The sequence below is a fragment of the Parasteatoda tepidariorum genome, chromosome 12, assembly GCF_982258835.1.
Source record: "Parasteatoda tepidariorum strain Cologne lab strain chromosome 12, Ptep-v5.0, whole genome shotgun sequence".
Taxonomy (NCBI): Eukaryota; Metazoa; Arthropoda; class Arachnida; order Araneae; family Theridiidae; genus Parasteatoda; species Parasteatoda tepidariorum.
This window is the reverse complement of record NC_141766.1, coordinates 41,589,127-41,605,678: the sequence shown is the minus strand read 5'-3', so window position 1 is coordinate 41,605,678 and position 16,552 is coordinate 41,589,127. Positions and strand designations below refer to the sequence as shown.

The window sequence follows — 16,552 nt, the reverse complement described above, 5'->3', positions numbered from 1 at the left end:
ACTTCCTTTTATAGGAAAAGCATTTTTTTTTTAATTTTGGAAAAAATTTCGAGGGGGAAAAAATAGTAAACTGGCAAAATTCTTACCTTGGAGTGGCCTGGAGTAGAGCAGTATGACCTTTCGTACCAGCAAGTCTAACAAAAAGTAGCCCAGTTTCATTTCGGTATCGTCTTGATTCTTCTTTATCCGATAACAGCACATTAAAATGATAATGATAACCTTCAAAATAAAACAAATTATGTATGTTCAGCAAGAAACTAAATAAAAAGTTTTCTTTATTTGTACTGTGTACTTCTATTTTTGGGTTGTCTAGAAATTTCGTTCCGAATTTCGATAGGTGGAGCTCCCAAAAGGTGGTAGCAAACTATACTCATCAAATTAATTTGAATTTTTTTTCAATTTCGCAACCACTTCAATCTTAATATTAATCTAGCATGTATCAGACTCCTGTATGCAATAAGTTTCCAAATCTTTGTAGTGATCAGGAAAATATAATGATTAATTTTTAAAAACAGGAAATATATTTTATAGTATAATTTTTGCTACCATATGGACGTTAGAAAGATCCGCCTATCGGAATTATTAGCTACAAACATTATTAATATCATTAGCATAGTTGCTAAAGAAATTTTGTAGATATTCATGAACTGCAATAAAAAAAATTTCTCGACTAAAACAAATGTCTAACGTTATGTTGTATAATTATACAATATTATATTTGATTAGGTAATATAAATATGCTACGTATAAAATTCCTGAACAAAAAGTAATTTTTTGCAAAAATAATTTAAATCAATTTTAAAATTATTCACTTGAAAAATTCATAAAACATCAAAAAAATAAAGTCATTATCTTCCCCTCCAAACAATCACGGAATTTAAGCAATCTCAAAAAATTTTCTTGGTGACAGCAAAATTTTCACAGATATGCCAACTTGCTGCGCTTTGTAAAAAACTATTTTTTAGTTGTAACGAAATTTAAGTTATTTTCAGTTTAGTATTTTTAATTTTAAAAATTATTTTTCCGCCACTATTTATCAAAAATTCAAAGTATCAAATGAATTGCAAGTTACTTGCAGCATACTTGCCAACTTTTAATCCTTTCGAGAATGATTTTCCCCAGTGGTAGTAAAATGTTATTTAAATAACAATTTTAGGCAGAAATATAAACTGTATTTTGGAAAAGCTTATAGAAACTTCCAATACATAATTACATATTGATATATATGCTTAATTATATTAAAAATAGTGGTGGTCAAAAAGATTAAAAATTAAGTTTATAAATGTAATAAAAGCATACATTTTACTACCACTTTAAAGATAGAAATAAAATTTTACGCCAAATGCGTAAAAGTTGGCAGGTATGCTTGCAGATATCTCGTGGTGACACTTTTAAAGAGTAGTGGTAATTATCTTTGTTTTACCAGTTAATTCGTTACCAATTATTTAAAACTTTTGCAGAAAGTGGAGCATTTGGCATTCTTGGATTTATCGCGTGGTCATTCTATTGAAGTATAGGCGTATTTATCCTCATGCTATAAATTTTACTATTCAATTCGGTAATAATTATTTATATTTTTTTCAGAAATCGGAGCAGTTGGCAAACCTGCTTAGTATTTCCTTCAATAAGCTCCATGAGTGAAAACGAGACGGAAAAGAGGAATGCATACCTGCCAACTCATCCGGATTTTCCGGAAGATTTTATTTTCATATTTAAAGTGGTAGCAATACTCAGGTTATTCCAATTACCTTTTTGAATTATAATGATAATATAAATGAGTTTGACCACCACTACAGATAAATAATTACAATAAATATATCAAAGCATAATAATCTTTGCTCAAGCGAATTTCAACGGGATCAAAATATAAATATATTTTTGAGTCAGATTGTTTTTCGTTTTTTGTTTTACAACCACTCTGAAAATCCATTCTCGGAAAGAGGGAAAGTTGGCAGGTATGGGAATGGCTGGTAGTAAAACAATTTCGGTTATAACTAGTTTCCGGGAGGAGTTTACTAATTCTACTTCAAACTATTCAACAATATCTACATTATCCTTGGAAAATAAGCAGTTTCATATATAGACTAAAATTATAAAAGAAATCTTGATAGTTACAGATATTTTATTTTTCTAGAAAAAAATGCTAAAATTAAATGTCTTTCGTACTAGTTTTCGCACTTTTCCGTCTTGCAATATAAGGGCTTTAAGCCTCCACAAGGTTCCTCATAAGTAGTCTGCTCAGACTATCTTAAGAGTGAGTCAGTTGCGCGCTTGAACTCAAATTCTTTTTTAAATGTGAGTGACTGAGAGAAATTTAACATAAATATTTGAGAATTGAATCTGTAGTGGTAGACAAGTAAATAAGACATGCCAATTGTAATCATAAATTTAAAAAATTTTTAGACATATATTTGTTACCACTTTCTTATTTTTACTAGATCTTGTATTAAAGGACTCTTTCGTAAACTGGTTTACCTTCATTGTGGTCTGATCGGACTACCTGTAAAAAACTGTGTGGAGACTTTCAATTGTAGGGGGCGTTGTTTCAGCCATGACAAGCTCTTCAATTAAGTTAACTGGTAGTATATTTTTATGTGAGTTGTCATTTTTACAACTTAATTGCAATAACCATTAGGTGATTTTCCTTATTCTACAAATTTTACTATTTGACTCACCTCCAATTAATTTAAACTGTAACAGAAAGTGGAGCAGTTGGCCTCCCTGTTTTTGCATTAATATTTAAATTTATTGTAACTAAAATAATTTTATCTGCAGATGAATACATAAATATTAAGCAGAAAAGCAGGCATGAAAAAACTCAGACGTACTGTCATTTTCTTAAGCACTGATAAAAGCATGAAAATTCTATTTGTCTTAAAAATGTTTACTTGTTTACTTTCGTTCGCTATCATTAGGAAAATTATTTCAGAAATATCTCAAATGTTAGAGGGTATGACCATTCTCTTATATCTTTAATTGTCAGAAAAAAATAAAGTTTGTGATCAAATTAAAACTTTTGAAATACAGAATCCTCTTATTTTATTATTCTTTTCAGAATTTATTATTCTGAATTATTTTATTTTTCTGAATGTTTCTTCTAAAAGACAATAAGTCTTAAAGAAAACTGTTTAATCTAGATTTACAACATTCTCCAGAGACATAGTGTAGGAAGAAATAAACTGATTGATTGACAGAACCTTGAGGATAACATTATTATCTTAAGTTCGAACATTTCATTTAGATAAATATGAAGCAAAATAAAGCCCATTCTTGAGCATTTCTTTTAACCGTTTAACTGAAGTAAGCAAAAAGTATAAAAAGTTATTTTAGTTGATTAAATTATTTTGCTTTTCAATTTGCTTATGTTTTATTTTTTTTTATTTCGAAAGAGTGTGAGTTAAAATAATAATATTATTTTCAATAGATTTTTTCGCATTCAAAACTTGTACAGTAATTGCTGGATTTAAAGTGTTTAAGAAAGACTTTAATTGATAACAGGTTTTATAAAAAAATATTAGCACTTGACTGCTTTCTTTACTGAAGCTTTATCTAAAACTATTTCCAACATTGAAATTATTGGAAATACAAAGCACTTCCTTTTATTAAAAATCTTGGGGAAAAAATTTTTAATATATTTTTACAAAAACTTGATCTTGTCTGATTCAGGTGAGTGGCCGGGATGGCCTGGTTGGTAGGGCACTGGGCCCATGTCCGAGAGTTCGTGGGTTCGAACCCCGCTGGCCGAAGACTACCCGTGTAGTTGGTGACTGATGCACATTAAAATTCTGTCGAGTCGCAAAGTCCTCCATGTTCTCATAACAAATAAAAACCTCTGGGGGTACTGGATTGGAGATCGATCGTTCTCTAAATCAGGTCAAAATTACGATCTGTGGATGAATGAATGGATGTATGAATGGGTTCGCCTTATAAACTAGTGCGACGTATGATGTGGCAGAAGTCGCATTCTTGCCCATAGATGGCGCCACTGAAAAACAAAAATCACACACTCTGCCTTAAATTTGCTCGGTCTCACTAAGCAGGCTTGTCCGTGTGGCAAGTGGCATTAGAACCAACCAAACCAACCAATTCAGGTGTGAGGATTTCAAATCTGAAATTAGTTTTGCTACTAAAGCAAAAAAAAATGTAATGAAATTTTTTGTCCAGTTCTTGTCAAAATGTACAAAATTAAAAACGTTGTATACAACAAGAGCTCGTGTAAGTGTTGTAACTAACTTGTTGAAGAGTTAGGGCACATCATCAGGATTAAAGCTGTATAGGACGGAAATGCCATCTCTCGTGACTAAGAGTGCTTCCCTTTTATGACATATTCAGAAGCATGCAAAGAAACAGCTCATGAAAGGGAAGCACCCTTATCGACGTATGACCACATCTCTGGCATGGTTTCCGATGTAATTTTAATCCTGTTGATGTGCTCTAATTTCCCTAGAAGTTTGTCGCAAAATTCATGTGACAGTCTTTTTATATATAACGTTTTTGAACTTGTACATTTCGTCAAAAAATAGTCTAAATCTGTCAAGTAAAAAACTGTAGTTTGGAGAGAGAAACAGATTGCAGATTCGAAATCTGTAATTCGAAAATATACAATATCTGTTAAAAAAATTCTCATGCAACAGAAAACGCTTAATTTAAAAGCAATGGACATATTATTAAAACTTATAAATTAATATCTTGTTAAAACAAAGTTGATCATGAAAAAATTATTGCTTATTCGGATAACAAATGTCGTTATGAAATAATTTAAGTTTATTAAAATTAGCGGAAAAATTGACGTTACTGTCAGAAAACTAAAAACCTTTTCCTGAAAAGGTTATAAAAGTTTTTTCGGAATATGCGCTGTACAATTCGAAAACTAGAAAAGCGAACACAATGAACAACTTTTTTATCTACTGATCGGATTTTCATTTGCTTGGACTCATAAAATTTTTTCAGGTAGAGCAAATTTACTAACCACGTTATGGTAAGAAAAAATCTTTTTATTTTAACCATTATACTTCATAGAGTTTAAGAAATGATTTTCTGGCATCTCTAAAAGGAGAAAAACTGATAATAGAACATTTATTCTCCATTTTTTTAGAGCGAACGAGAAGAGTAAATGTCTTTTCCTTGACTATCACAACTTTATTAACATTGATGACGTTCATGTATTTGCTCACACGAAATTTAAAAAACGATTTAACTTCTTTTAACATAAGTTTAAAAAAGGTAAATCGTAAAAAAAAATCGTAAAAAGTTAATTCGGAAAAAAGTGGTTGATGCAGAGAGTTTACTTTCTTTGAAAAAAAAGATGGAAATAAAATATTCTTTCTATAAATTTTACTTTTTCCAATCTTTGCAAGATGAGTTGTAGATTTGTGGAAATGCCACTTCACAGTACCACTAGGTTTATTTAAACGGATAACATTGGGGAACACTTTTTTTCTATAGTATGAGACATTTCAATAAATCTTTGATACTGTAGCATCATTTGATTTTAAATCTGCATTCGATTTCTCTCTACAAACTGTAATTTTAGCGCAATTTAATAATATACTAAAAATCAGCATTTCTTAAAATAACTCACTCGAATGACTACTAACTATCCCTACCTTTCATGTAAGTAGGGCGTAGTAGAGTAGAAGGAAGAAGATATTTCATTTCAGTTTATGATGCGATAAGTTAAGATGTCATATTTTTTATCTTTACCTAAAAGGAGCAGACAAGCGTGTATGTATGTGTATAAACATTTACGCTTTTATAAACAAACAGAAAATAAACGGAACTAAAAACACCATTTTGAACAAAATCTATATCTTTCAAAGAAAAATAATTTCATATTTGAAATTTCCACACCAGAATTAGATAAGATCAAATATCAGCATAAGTGAAATACAAAATTTCGTCCCCAGTGTTTAGACAACAAATACAATAAATACGAAGAACTTCCACAACAGAATGTACAGTGCACAAAAAAATAAACGGACCACCCTGAATAACTTTTGATCAAATGATCGGATTTTCACGCTCTAGGACTCGATCTTAATGGTTCAAGAGGCTTACCACAAATATTCTAATTAATTAGTGAGGACGATATTTTAAGTTACTAAATCAGACACAAAAACGTACTTTCTCTGGATAAACATACCTTTATTCAATGGCTGCGCATTTCATAATCACGAAAATGAGTGCATCGATTATTAAATAAATTCTTTCGGAGTTAATTAGTTTGTTTTTTTAGAAAAAGTGCGGGAATGTAAACTTTTCTGTTCAAGATTTATTGCAATGTCATTGAAGTGTGTAATACACACTTCAGATTCATTGAGCTGTTTGATTCTTAACTTATATTTATAAGAAAATCAATGAATTTCTCAAATTTATCCGAGATCTTAACCCTAAAATTGTCGTGTTACCAAAAGTAAATCGAAAAGAGTATATAAAGCTTGAGATATAAAGTTATGGAGTTTCATATCTGTAAATGCAATGAGTCAGTAATAGAATGTGTAAATCAAAAATTAAAACATTTGACCTAAGGACTATTATCCGTTCTTCTATTTATCTATTTAATTTATCTAATCTGTTAATATACATTTGGGTTGTTTTCCGATATGCATAAGATAAAAACCACATAATATGTTTTAATTTGTTTAGGTAAATACAGTGTTCTACATGAAATAACAAAGAAATTTTAGGAAAAATTATCATTTCATTTTCATAAAATATATCCAGTGCTACACGAATAGCAGCATTAAGATAAACAGATTTACGCCTAAGTAGTATTACACCTCTATAATTCTTTAATCTAAAGAGTGTAATATACACTGTAATAACATACATACTACTAGATTTATTAAACTGCATAATTCTTAATTTATGTTCATAGGAAAAAGCAATAAATTGTTAAAATTTGTCCAAAATCTTAACCTTAAATTTGTCATACTTCCAAAAATAGTTCAAAATAGTATACAAATCTATGGAGTGTTATATCTGTAAATTCAATTAATTATTATTTAAATGGATAAGTGAAAAATGATAATAATATTCGACCTAAAAAGTTTTTTCTTTTTTTCTAATAACCTATTCGATTTATCAAATCCAATAATGTCTATTTAGATTGTTTTTGAATAAATATTTGATAAAAAAAACCGTATTACTTATCAGGGGGACCGGAAAGTAATATCGTTTCAGAGCATTAAATAATCGTTAGTCTTAAAAACCAATTCATTTTTTCGATCCATTTCTATTCATTTTTGATCCGGCATTGAAAGGTTGTTGCTAACGAGGGTAAATACATTATTGATTAAAAGTAAAATCTTGATAACAAATATCAAATCCATCGAAACGACATTTTTTCTGTTCCCCCTAATATTTTACTTTACTTAAGTAAATACGGTTTTCTACATGCAATAACTGACAGATTTTAAGAAAAATTATCATTTCATTTTCAAAAAATATATCCAGTACTACACTAATAGCATCACATAGATAAACAAACTAACCCTTAAATAAAAGTAGATTAAAACATTCCCAAAGTTCAACATGAATAAAAAGAGAAACGCTTCTAAATAATAAATTTACTTATCTGTTTTTAATTTTATAATATATCAATTCCCAATTACAGAAAAACAACAGTGGGACATCATCTTATTTTTACTTGATGAATTATAAAATAATTCTAAAAACATAAAATTAAAATTTTTCGTAAGACGTCAAATGAATCATGTCTTAATAGCGTCGAATGAAAAAGCAAACTGAAACAGTGCTTGGAACATTTTAGAAAAGAAAATATGAAAAATGTATAAACGCATTATTTACTTTGCTCGTCTCAATCAAGGAGAATTTTTTTTTAATCCACTTAAGATTTCATTAAATATTCGTTTGACTTTAAGTACACTCAAAGGAGTAAACAGCTCTTTGATGATAAAAATCTTTTTTTAAAGACAATGAAATGCTAAGAAATTTGTTTAATCCAACACTTTGAATATCCCTAGGGATAATGGGGAGATTCAATAAACTGATTGATCGAGGGGTGGTAAAAGATGAGTCCAAGGAAAAAAAAAATTTGGCTTCTGCTTCAGCTTTTCTTTTTAAGTTTCTCACTGTAAATATTAATCAGACACTTGTTTTAAAATAGGAATTATTAAAAATGCCAATTTCTCCAAAAAAAATTTTGATTCAAAACTTTAGCTTACGAAAAATGGAAAGTTATTCAGTTTCTGGCCAAATTGCACTGCAATTTTTTAATAATTACATGTTTACACTCTTATATTTAAGTATACATGTAATGGGTTTTTATTCGGAAGATTTTTTATGTATACTTCCTATTTGTATTCCTCTTAAGCGCATTGCATTATACAATGTCAATCAATTGATACACGAACGTAAACAAATGCAAACTGGTTTCAGTGGCTTTCTCGATTGCGTCAGTTGAACTGTGTTTATTTGTCTTGCAGTTTTGTATTGCGCAGTTATTTCTTTTATTTAATGTGCAGTGCATAAATAATCAATTGGAACATTTTCGTCAGGTGTAAAAAAGGCGATATTTCACCATGTAAAAAAACTGAAGTAAAGGCCCTCGAGAATGCTAAAATATTTTCAAACCACGAAATATTACGAAGATTGAAGGTTTCAGAAGCTAGCGTACGACGCATGAAAAAGAAAATTGAGTTAGCCCGAATTGAGCCCGAAACTTAAGAAAAGATGGGACAGAATCTCTTAGTGCGTTGAATAATTTGGACAGGGACTTTAAAAAGTTCAGTTTGTTGCGAAAATTATTCTTGCTTTCCTTTTTCTTCATTGGATCAAAAAAGTCTTCTCTAGACACCTCAGTTTTTGGTGAATTTTTCTAGTTTTTAAACTTAAGAGTGTTAGGTTTTTTGTTCAAAGCAAACAATTTATAACCGGTGTCTAACAGCAGTCCCAATTTATGAGTTTACGACTGTCAATGTTCAACTCCTCTATCAATCATTGGAACAAATTAGCTTTTGCGGAAGACTTTTTAATGGAATTAATCAGTATTCGCGTTACATGAAGTGGAAAATCGCGAAAACTCCTCACTGCTAGACCGATTATAAGCGTATTCTAACCCATGATCCGTCTACCACTGAGGATAATTTATGTCAGCAGTATGGAGGCGAACGCTTCATCCCCTGAGCTACCGTGACTCTGTTCTTAAATCTAGTAGCCAAGAGATGCATACAAGAAAGATTTTCTAACTGCAACGGTCTTTCTCACAGCAATGACTAGATGTATAACCCATTCGAGGAGCCTGCTTAGCCAGCAACAATGTAAATAGCAACAATGTGTTCAAAAAATCGCTCTTTTCAGCAACAAATAAATGTAGTCTGATGATAAAGACTACAAACGCATATGCAAATAATTCCGTAAACAACATTTTCCTGTTTTTACGGACAGAAGTACCTTCTGTAGACAAACATTACAACTAATTTTGGAATTTGATACGAAAAAATTTTTTTGTTTCCTAAACATACATTTCGCTCTTTTTTTCCGTCTTCAATAATGAATTTTTCAAAGCATCGGCCATTTTTCGAGCACTACATTAATGAGTTATAACAAATTTAAAGGGCTTAAAAGAATATTTCTGCAGTTTAAAGCTATTCATATAAGGAATTCATATACCGTCATTCGGGGCTACTTTGTGCAAATTCGAATTTGGCATTTTTCAAGTGCTGCTATTCAGTATTATGTTTATTTCACGTTAAAAATGTGTGGAATTTGAAGATAGAAGTCTCTTCTATTACTACAAACATTTTGTCGAATTTTAAAACAATCTCAGAGTGTGTTTCGTTCATCCAATGTCAACAATTTTCCGAGGACGTCGGATGTCGAAAAGTGTGCGTGGAAACTTTAGCTGTGAAATGCAAGGACGTTGATAAAACAATTGTCGTAAGTGCAAAATTTTTTATGTATACATTAATAAACAATTATATCATGTTAGCGTTAAAAAAAATTCAAAATTAATAACAAATAAACGGAAAATGAAGAAAAATGCACTGTGGGGCTACTTTGTGCAAAGTTTCATTCGTTTTTTTTTCGACAGAAAAATTGTCAGACGTTATTAAAAAAATACCTCGAACGAGAAATTACCTTGATTAAACTTTAGAAAAGCTGCAACAATGTTTGCAAGCAGTTGCTGGTGGTATGTCGATTGCAGAGGCTTCTCTGAAGTACAAAATCCACAGAAATACTATTTCTAATAAAATTCACAAGAAACACGTGAAACGTGCTGGTAAACTATTATTTTTCTTCTAATGAATTAATCAAACGATTTTACACATAAAAATATATTTTATACGACAACAGGTTATTTGACAGAAACTGAAGAGCAAGTTCTGTTCGTGTTCATTCAAGCACGTTATGTTCAAATTTATCAATATTATAAATGTCAATGAATATGTAATAATTAGTATTTTTAAAATTTCATCTATTTCAATGTTCAAAAATGTATATGTACAAAAATGTATGTTCAAAAATGTTTCCTTTTGCTTAAACTCAAATGTTTGGAAATAAACATTCTTTTTAAGAAAAAATTCCTTATAGAAAATGGTTTTTTAACGCTGAAAATTACTCTCATACTAATTTCTTTGCATATCTTGATGTTTTTGTTATTAAAAATGTCAACAATTAACTTTTTTAACAATTTTATATCAATATTTTACTAAAAACATGATTATTAAAATGAATTCCTATCGCTGCACAAAGTAGCCCCATTTGGGGGCTACTTTGTGCAAGGTATGTTTTGACTTATTATTCGTAAATATTACATACAAATAATGCCAATATTGATCAAATTCACTCGTTTGAGTCCAGTTATGACTATAATATCGATAAATTTTGCTAAAGTTTGAATTAACATAGTTTTTTTACATGTCGAAGTTCAAAAACTGCCAAATCCTGCACAAAGTAGCCCCGAATGACGGTACCTAAATAGTATTTTTGAAAATTCTACATAGAACAGTTTGAGTGTTGATTTTATCATTGACTATGAATAGCAAAATAATTTTCGAAAATATAAAAAAATAAAAAACTTTTAGGGAAAAAAGTACTGAAAAGTTTCCATGAAGACGTGCATTGAAATATTAGGAAAATTGACGAAATAACATTGTTTATGCTAAACATGATTGTTGAAGCAGTAGTTTCATACTTTAATTAATTATAAAGAGTATTATTCTTAATAAGCAACAATCCAGGTTTTAAGCTAAATTCAGCTAAACAATTGTTTTCTATACATGGTATATATATATATGACTGATCTACGAGACATATATATATATATATATATATATATATATATATATATACAATTTTTCCATCTGCAAATCCATTTCGGGCAAATCCGTGTTAAAATTATCTATTAAAAATTTTTTTCTTTGATAATTTATATAATTTTTCCATGTGCAAATCCATTTCGGGAAAATCCGTGGCTAAAATTATTTGCAAAACAGGCAATTTATGTTTCTCTTTTCTATTTTATATTTTTTCTTAAATAAATATTTATTTTCCAAAATTATTTACGGTCAACTTTTTTAAATTATCCAGTATAATATTACCTTGCGCACATCCATTTCGGGCCAATCCTTGGTAACTAACAAATCAATGCACAGCATAACAAAACACTTCAGCAATGTAGTAAGAACGGCACTTTAAAACAAAACCATTATAGTTACACTCAATTTGCGCTTTTGTTTTCATATTTTGTAAACTGGCAATCTTGTTGCGGAAATATTTTTAAATCATTCTTGAAAAATTTTCCTTTCATGTAAGGACATCTGATTTCGCTACTCTCTCTATAATTTTTTGTTTTATACTGTTTTTTCTTTTTATTCTATTTGACTTTATTTTTGTTTTTACGTGTTATTTTTACTTATTGTGTTCTATTTTATTTGTTGTAATTTTTGTGAAAAAAATTTTTGAGTGCTCCTCACACTATTGTATTAATATATTTTGCTTTGGCTATGTCGATACAATATCAGAAAGCACTCTTTTTTGCGGATATAATCGTGTGGGCTGATGAAAAGATTATATCTTTTTTTTTCCAGATTTTTTAAATAAAATTTCATCCTTTTTGTTTCCTTAATCAGTCGTCTGTTATATTTTTGATTATTATTTCCCCCCCCTCTCTCATATGTCTATAATTCTCCTTTGTTTTATTTTCATATTGAACTTATCTAATGAGTTCTGTTTACTTGCAGTTTATGCGCAATAAATGAATCTTATTGTTTTTCTTAACTTTCTTCGTGTTTTCTTGTATTTATTTATTTTGTATATGTATATATATATATATATATATATATATATATATATATATATATATATATATATATATATATATATATATATATATATATATATATATATATATATATATATATATATATATATATATATATATATATATATATATATATATATATATATATATATATATATATATATATATATATATATATTTTTATATGTGTGTGTGTATTTAATAATTTAAGTCTGATCAAACCACACCAAATCACAATTAAGCAATTAAGGCAAAATTTTATTTTAAATTATATCAACGGTTTGAGCTTCATTATAATTTATTAAATTTCTTTTTCGATTTGAAATGCTGATTTTTTTTATTCAATGAAAAATCAGAAATGAAAAAAATTTCACTATCAAAGCCCTTATAAACAAACTTAATGAAGAAATAGACATCTGTTTAAGCATGTTTAGGGTTGAAAATTTACAGCATGCGGGGGGGGGGTGCTTATAATTCTTAGAAATCTGTACAAAAAAAGATAACTTACGGCAGAAAGGCTCTTCTAATGATGTTTCGAGGAACATAGTTACTGGCTCGGATGATGTGTAACGAAGCCATTCTTCTGCTTTAAAACCCATCGATGCACATTGAGACATATCAGAACCACAGCCTCTGTCACATTGGCCACTAGAAAAATTTGCATACGAATCACATTTGTAGCCATAAAATGGGCAATCCATGTTGACCGATTCTGTAAATAATTCAGGAGCATGGACAGCTTTGCATCGACGGAAACTTTTTATACCTTTGAGGAAAAAAAGTAAAAATATATACATAAAAATATATACTTTGTAGTAAGAATAAATACATATACGCATATATGAGGCGTTATTTTTTAAAGAGGATGTCTACTTTTAAAAAAGAATGAGTTAATAATTTTAGTACCATATAACTTTTCCATACCTGCCAACTCTTCCGGGTTTTCCGGAAGATTTTATTTTCATATTTAAAGTGGTAGCAATACTCAGGTTATTCCAATTAACTTTTTGAATTATAATGATAATTATAAATGAGTTTGACCACCACTACATATAAATAATTACAATAAATATATCAAAGCATAATAATCCTTGCGCAAGCGATTTTCAACGGGATCAAAAAATAAATATATTTTTGAGTCAGATTGTCTTTCGTTTATTGTTTTACAACCACTCTGAAAATCCATTCTCGGAAAGAGTGAAAGTTGGCAGGTATGTATTTCATATAAGCAGGGCCAGTGCTAAGCCAACACCTCCTATAACTGACTCCTCCTATAATAAGCCTCCACAGGGAATTTTAAAGGTAGTCCGATCAGACCACTGTGAAGGATATCCACTTTCCGAACGAGTCATTTAATACAAAATTTAGTTAAAATGAGAAAGTGGTAGCAAATATATGACTAAAAATTTGTTTTATTTATGAATATTATTAGTTTGAATTATTCACTTGTCAACCACTAAAGATTCAATTTTCAAACATATGTGATAAATTTCGCTCAATTGCTTTTATAAAAGGTTTTGGGTTCATGCGCACAACTGGTTCACTTTTTAAACAGTCTTATAAAAGACCGTGTGGAGACTTTTGGATGTAGGAGGTAATGGCTAAACAATCGCCAACTTGCCAAATGCAATAAAATCTTAAATTTGGCGAATAAAATTGTGTTTTGCTTAAGGTATTGGCGAATAATGTTTTGCACTGGAAAGAAAAAGATATATTTAACTCGATCCTGAAAATCGAGTCAAAATGATTTTTTCTTAACAAATCAGTATTTTTTATTCGATTACATTAATTTCGGTAGATGTGCCACACAACCAATTAGAATTGGGTCAAAAATTATAAGCCTGAAACAAACTACCGTATAACAGTTTTCTACAAGGAAAAATTAATCATAAAAAATTTTCAAGATTTGCATTTGGCGAAGACTTTCGAAAGTTGGCGAATACTTTTGATATTTAGCTGATTTACTGGCTAATAATTTTAAGTTGTTCGCATGAGCCCTGTATATGCATAACCATCATTTAAAGGAGTATAATTTGTGATTAAAATAAGCAAATGAATTTTCGGTAAATTATCTCAAAAACACTTTTTTTTAAAACTGGAATAAGCCCATTTTAAATAACTAAAATTAAAACAACTTTCTATTTACTTTCTCAAATCACTGTATGTCTTTTATATTTTTATTTTGTTTTATAACTGGCATTGAGGCAGCGAAACCAATTCTGAGTTAACGACTATCAATGCTCAAATCTATAACCCAGTAATTTTGAATCAAGCCCAAAAGACAAAGGAACTTTTGCATCAAGCACTAGGAGAAACTAGCCTGCTTGAAGGACTTCGTGATGGAACTAACCCACATTTGCTTACATGGGGAGGAAAACCACGAAAAACTTCTCCAGGTTATTCGAGGGCAAAGACATTTTAATCCATGATAACTGAGGATATTTTGCGTCTGCTCAGTGGTCGGTACGAACCGAGAGCAAAATTGTATCAACCATTCACCGTTGAGATTGGAACCTTTGTCACTTCATTGGGAGGCAAGCATTCTATCCCCTGAGCCACCACTTCTCGGTACTGAAATATTTTTATTTTAAAACCGGCGTTGAACACCCGATCCAATTTAGAGTTAATGACTATCCATGCAGCCTTGTTGCTTTTAATCCAACCCTGAAGGCAAGAGAGCTCCGGGATCAAGCAATGGAACAAACTACTCTTCGTGGAGATCTTTTTGATGGAACTAGCCCACGTTTGCGTTACATGGAGAGGAAAGCCGCGAAAACATTCTATTGTTAGCCCGATGACAAAAAGATTTTAACCCATGATCCGTCTACTACTAAAAGAACATTTTACGTCAGCACTGTCAACGGTGCAATCCGGGAGCAGAATTCGTATAAACCAGCTATCGCTAAAATTCGAACCTGGGTCACCTCATTAGGAGGCAAACGGGAAATAATCGCTCTTTAGGCAATTGTCTGCCTGTGACAGTGCACCAATATGAGTATACACATTAGGAGTTTGCCGTCTTTCACGACAATTCACATTTCGAAGTAATTTAGTTGTTGTTGTTTCTAATACCTCTTCCTAATATCCTGCAAGCCTACTTGATGAAACCAAGTTTCTAGATGTTTCTAGTTTTTCAGTGACGCCTTCCATTGCCAAGAATTTGACTTAAGTCACACACACCTCACAACCCGTTTACTGGTTGGACCAATTCATACGTCCATTCATTCATCCACAAATCGTACTTTTGACCTTAACTAGAGAACTATCAATCTCAATTTCAGTATCCCCAGAAGTATAATTTGTTATGCGATCATGGGAGACTTTGTAACCCGGCAGATTTAAAGTGCACCATTTACTACACGGGGAGTATTCAGCCGGCTGTGATCGAACAGTAATTTATCTGATTTTGTTTAGCTTCCTATCGTTTGTTCTATTTAGCTTATGTTTTCAATACCATGCAATTGTGTGCGAATGTTTTATTCAAAAAAATATATATATTATGCTTTTAAAGCAAATAATGAAAAAATGACTATGTTGCTAATGTATAAAACGCTAAGACCAATAAATAACATTCGTAGTAATCTACGCATATATTTCCTCTTTTTATTCAGTGCATTTTATGTCGAAACAAAATGCTACGTTTTCGTAACAGTAGTCTTAAATAAGTTAAAAGCTAACTAAATCAACACAAAAACATCAACTTACACACTTTCGTAGTCAAAGTAAAAAGTTATTTTCGTCAGTAATTACCAAATACCACCTCACGCGGATGCTAACTTCTCAAATAATTGCACGATTTTATCAATCATGCTTATAACAAACAAAGGACGAGATTGAAGGAAGCCTATTCCTGTAGTTGCTCATCATTCCTCATATACTTACTTTTATGAAAATTAGGAACTGGTAGATTTCAAAATTTCTTTTCTTTATCAATAAACAACATACAAAAATGTCAAGTTACTCCACTTTGAGATAGAAATCTTTTCCAGTTGTATCGAATTTTGTACTTGCATGCAGGTCTGCCAACTTTCTAAGCTTTTTATAAAAATCTATTCTTGTGTTAGTTATGTTTATGCTTTAATGTATTATTTTTTATTTATTTAACTTGTTTTCTATCTACTACACATAAATGATTTAAAAGCTCATATAGAACACCATTTTGTACCTGCATCATGGTGAGGTTTTTAAAATGCTGGCAAAATTACCAAAAATTCTGAAAGCTTTGTTTTTTAATTGTTTCCACTCAATAAAATATTTTGCAGAAAG

At 30.2% G+C, this 16,552-nt stretch overlaps 1 protein-coding gene across 1 annotated transcript in view; it reads right to left on the bottom strand.

The window, feature by feature from the left end:
• The window catches only part of LOC107449679 (inactive pancreatic lipase-related protein 1), a 126,348-nt gene that overhangs the window by 23,344 nt on the left and 86,452 nt on the right, over positions 1-16,552 (bottom strand). The window contains exons 7-8 of the mRNA XM_043041833.3: positions 12,795-13,052; positions 87-219 (exon numbers count right to left, since the gene is read on the bottom strand). Coding sequence (XP_042897767.1) covers positions 87-219; positions 12,795-13,052 — 391 coding nt within the window. The remainder of the gene's footprint in view (positions 1-86; positions 220-12,794; positions 13,053-16,552) is intronic.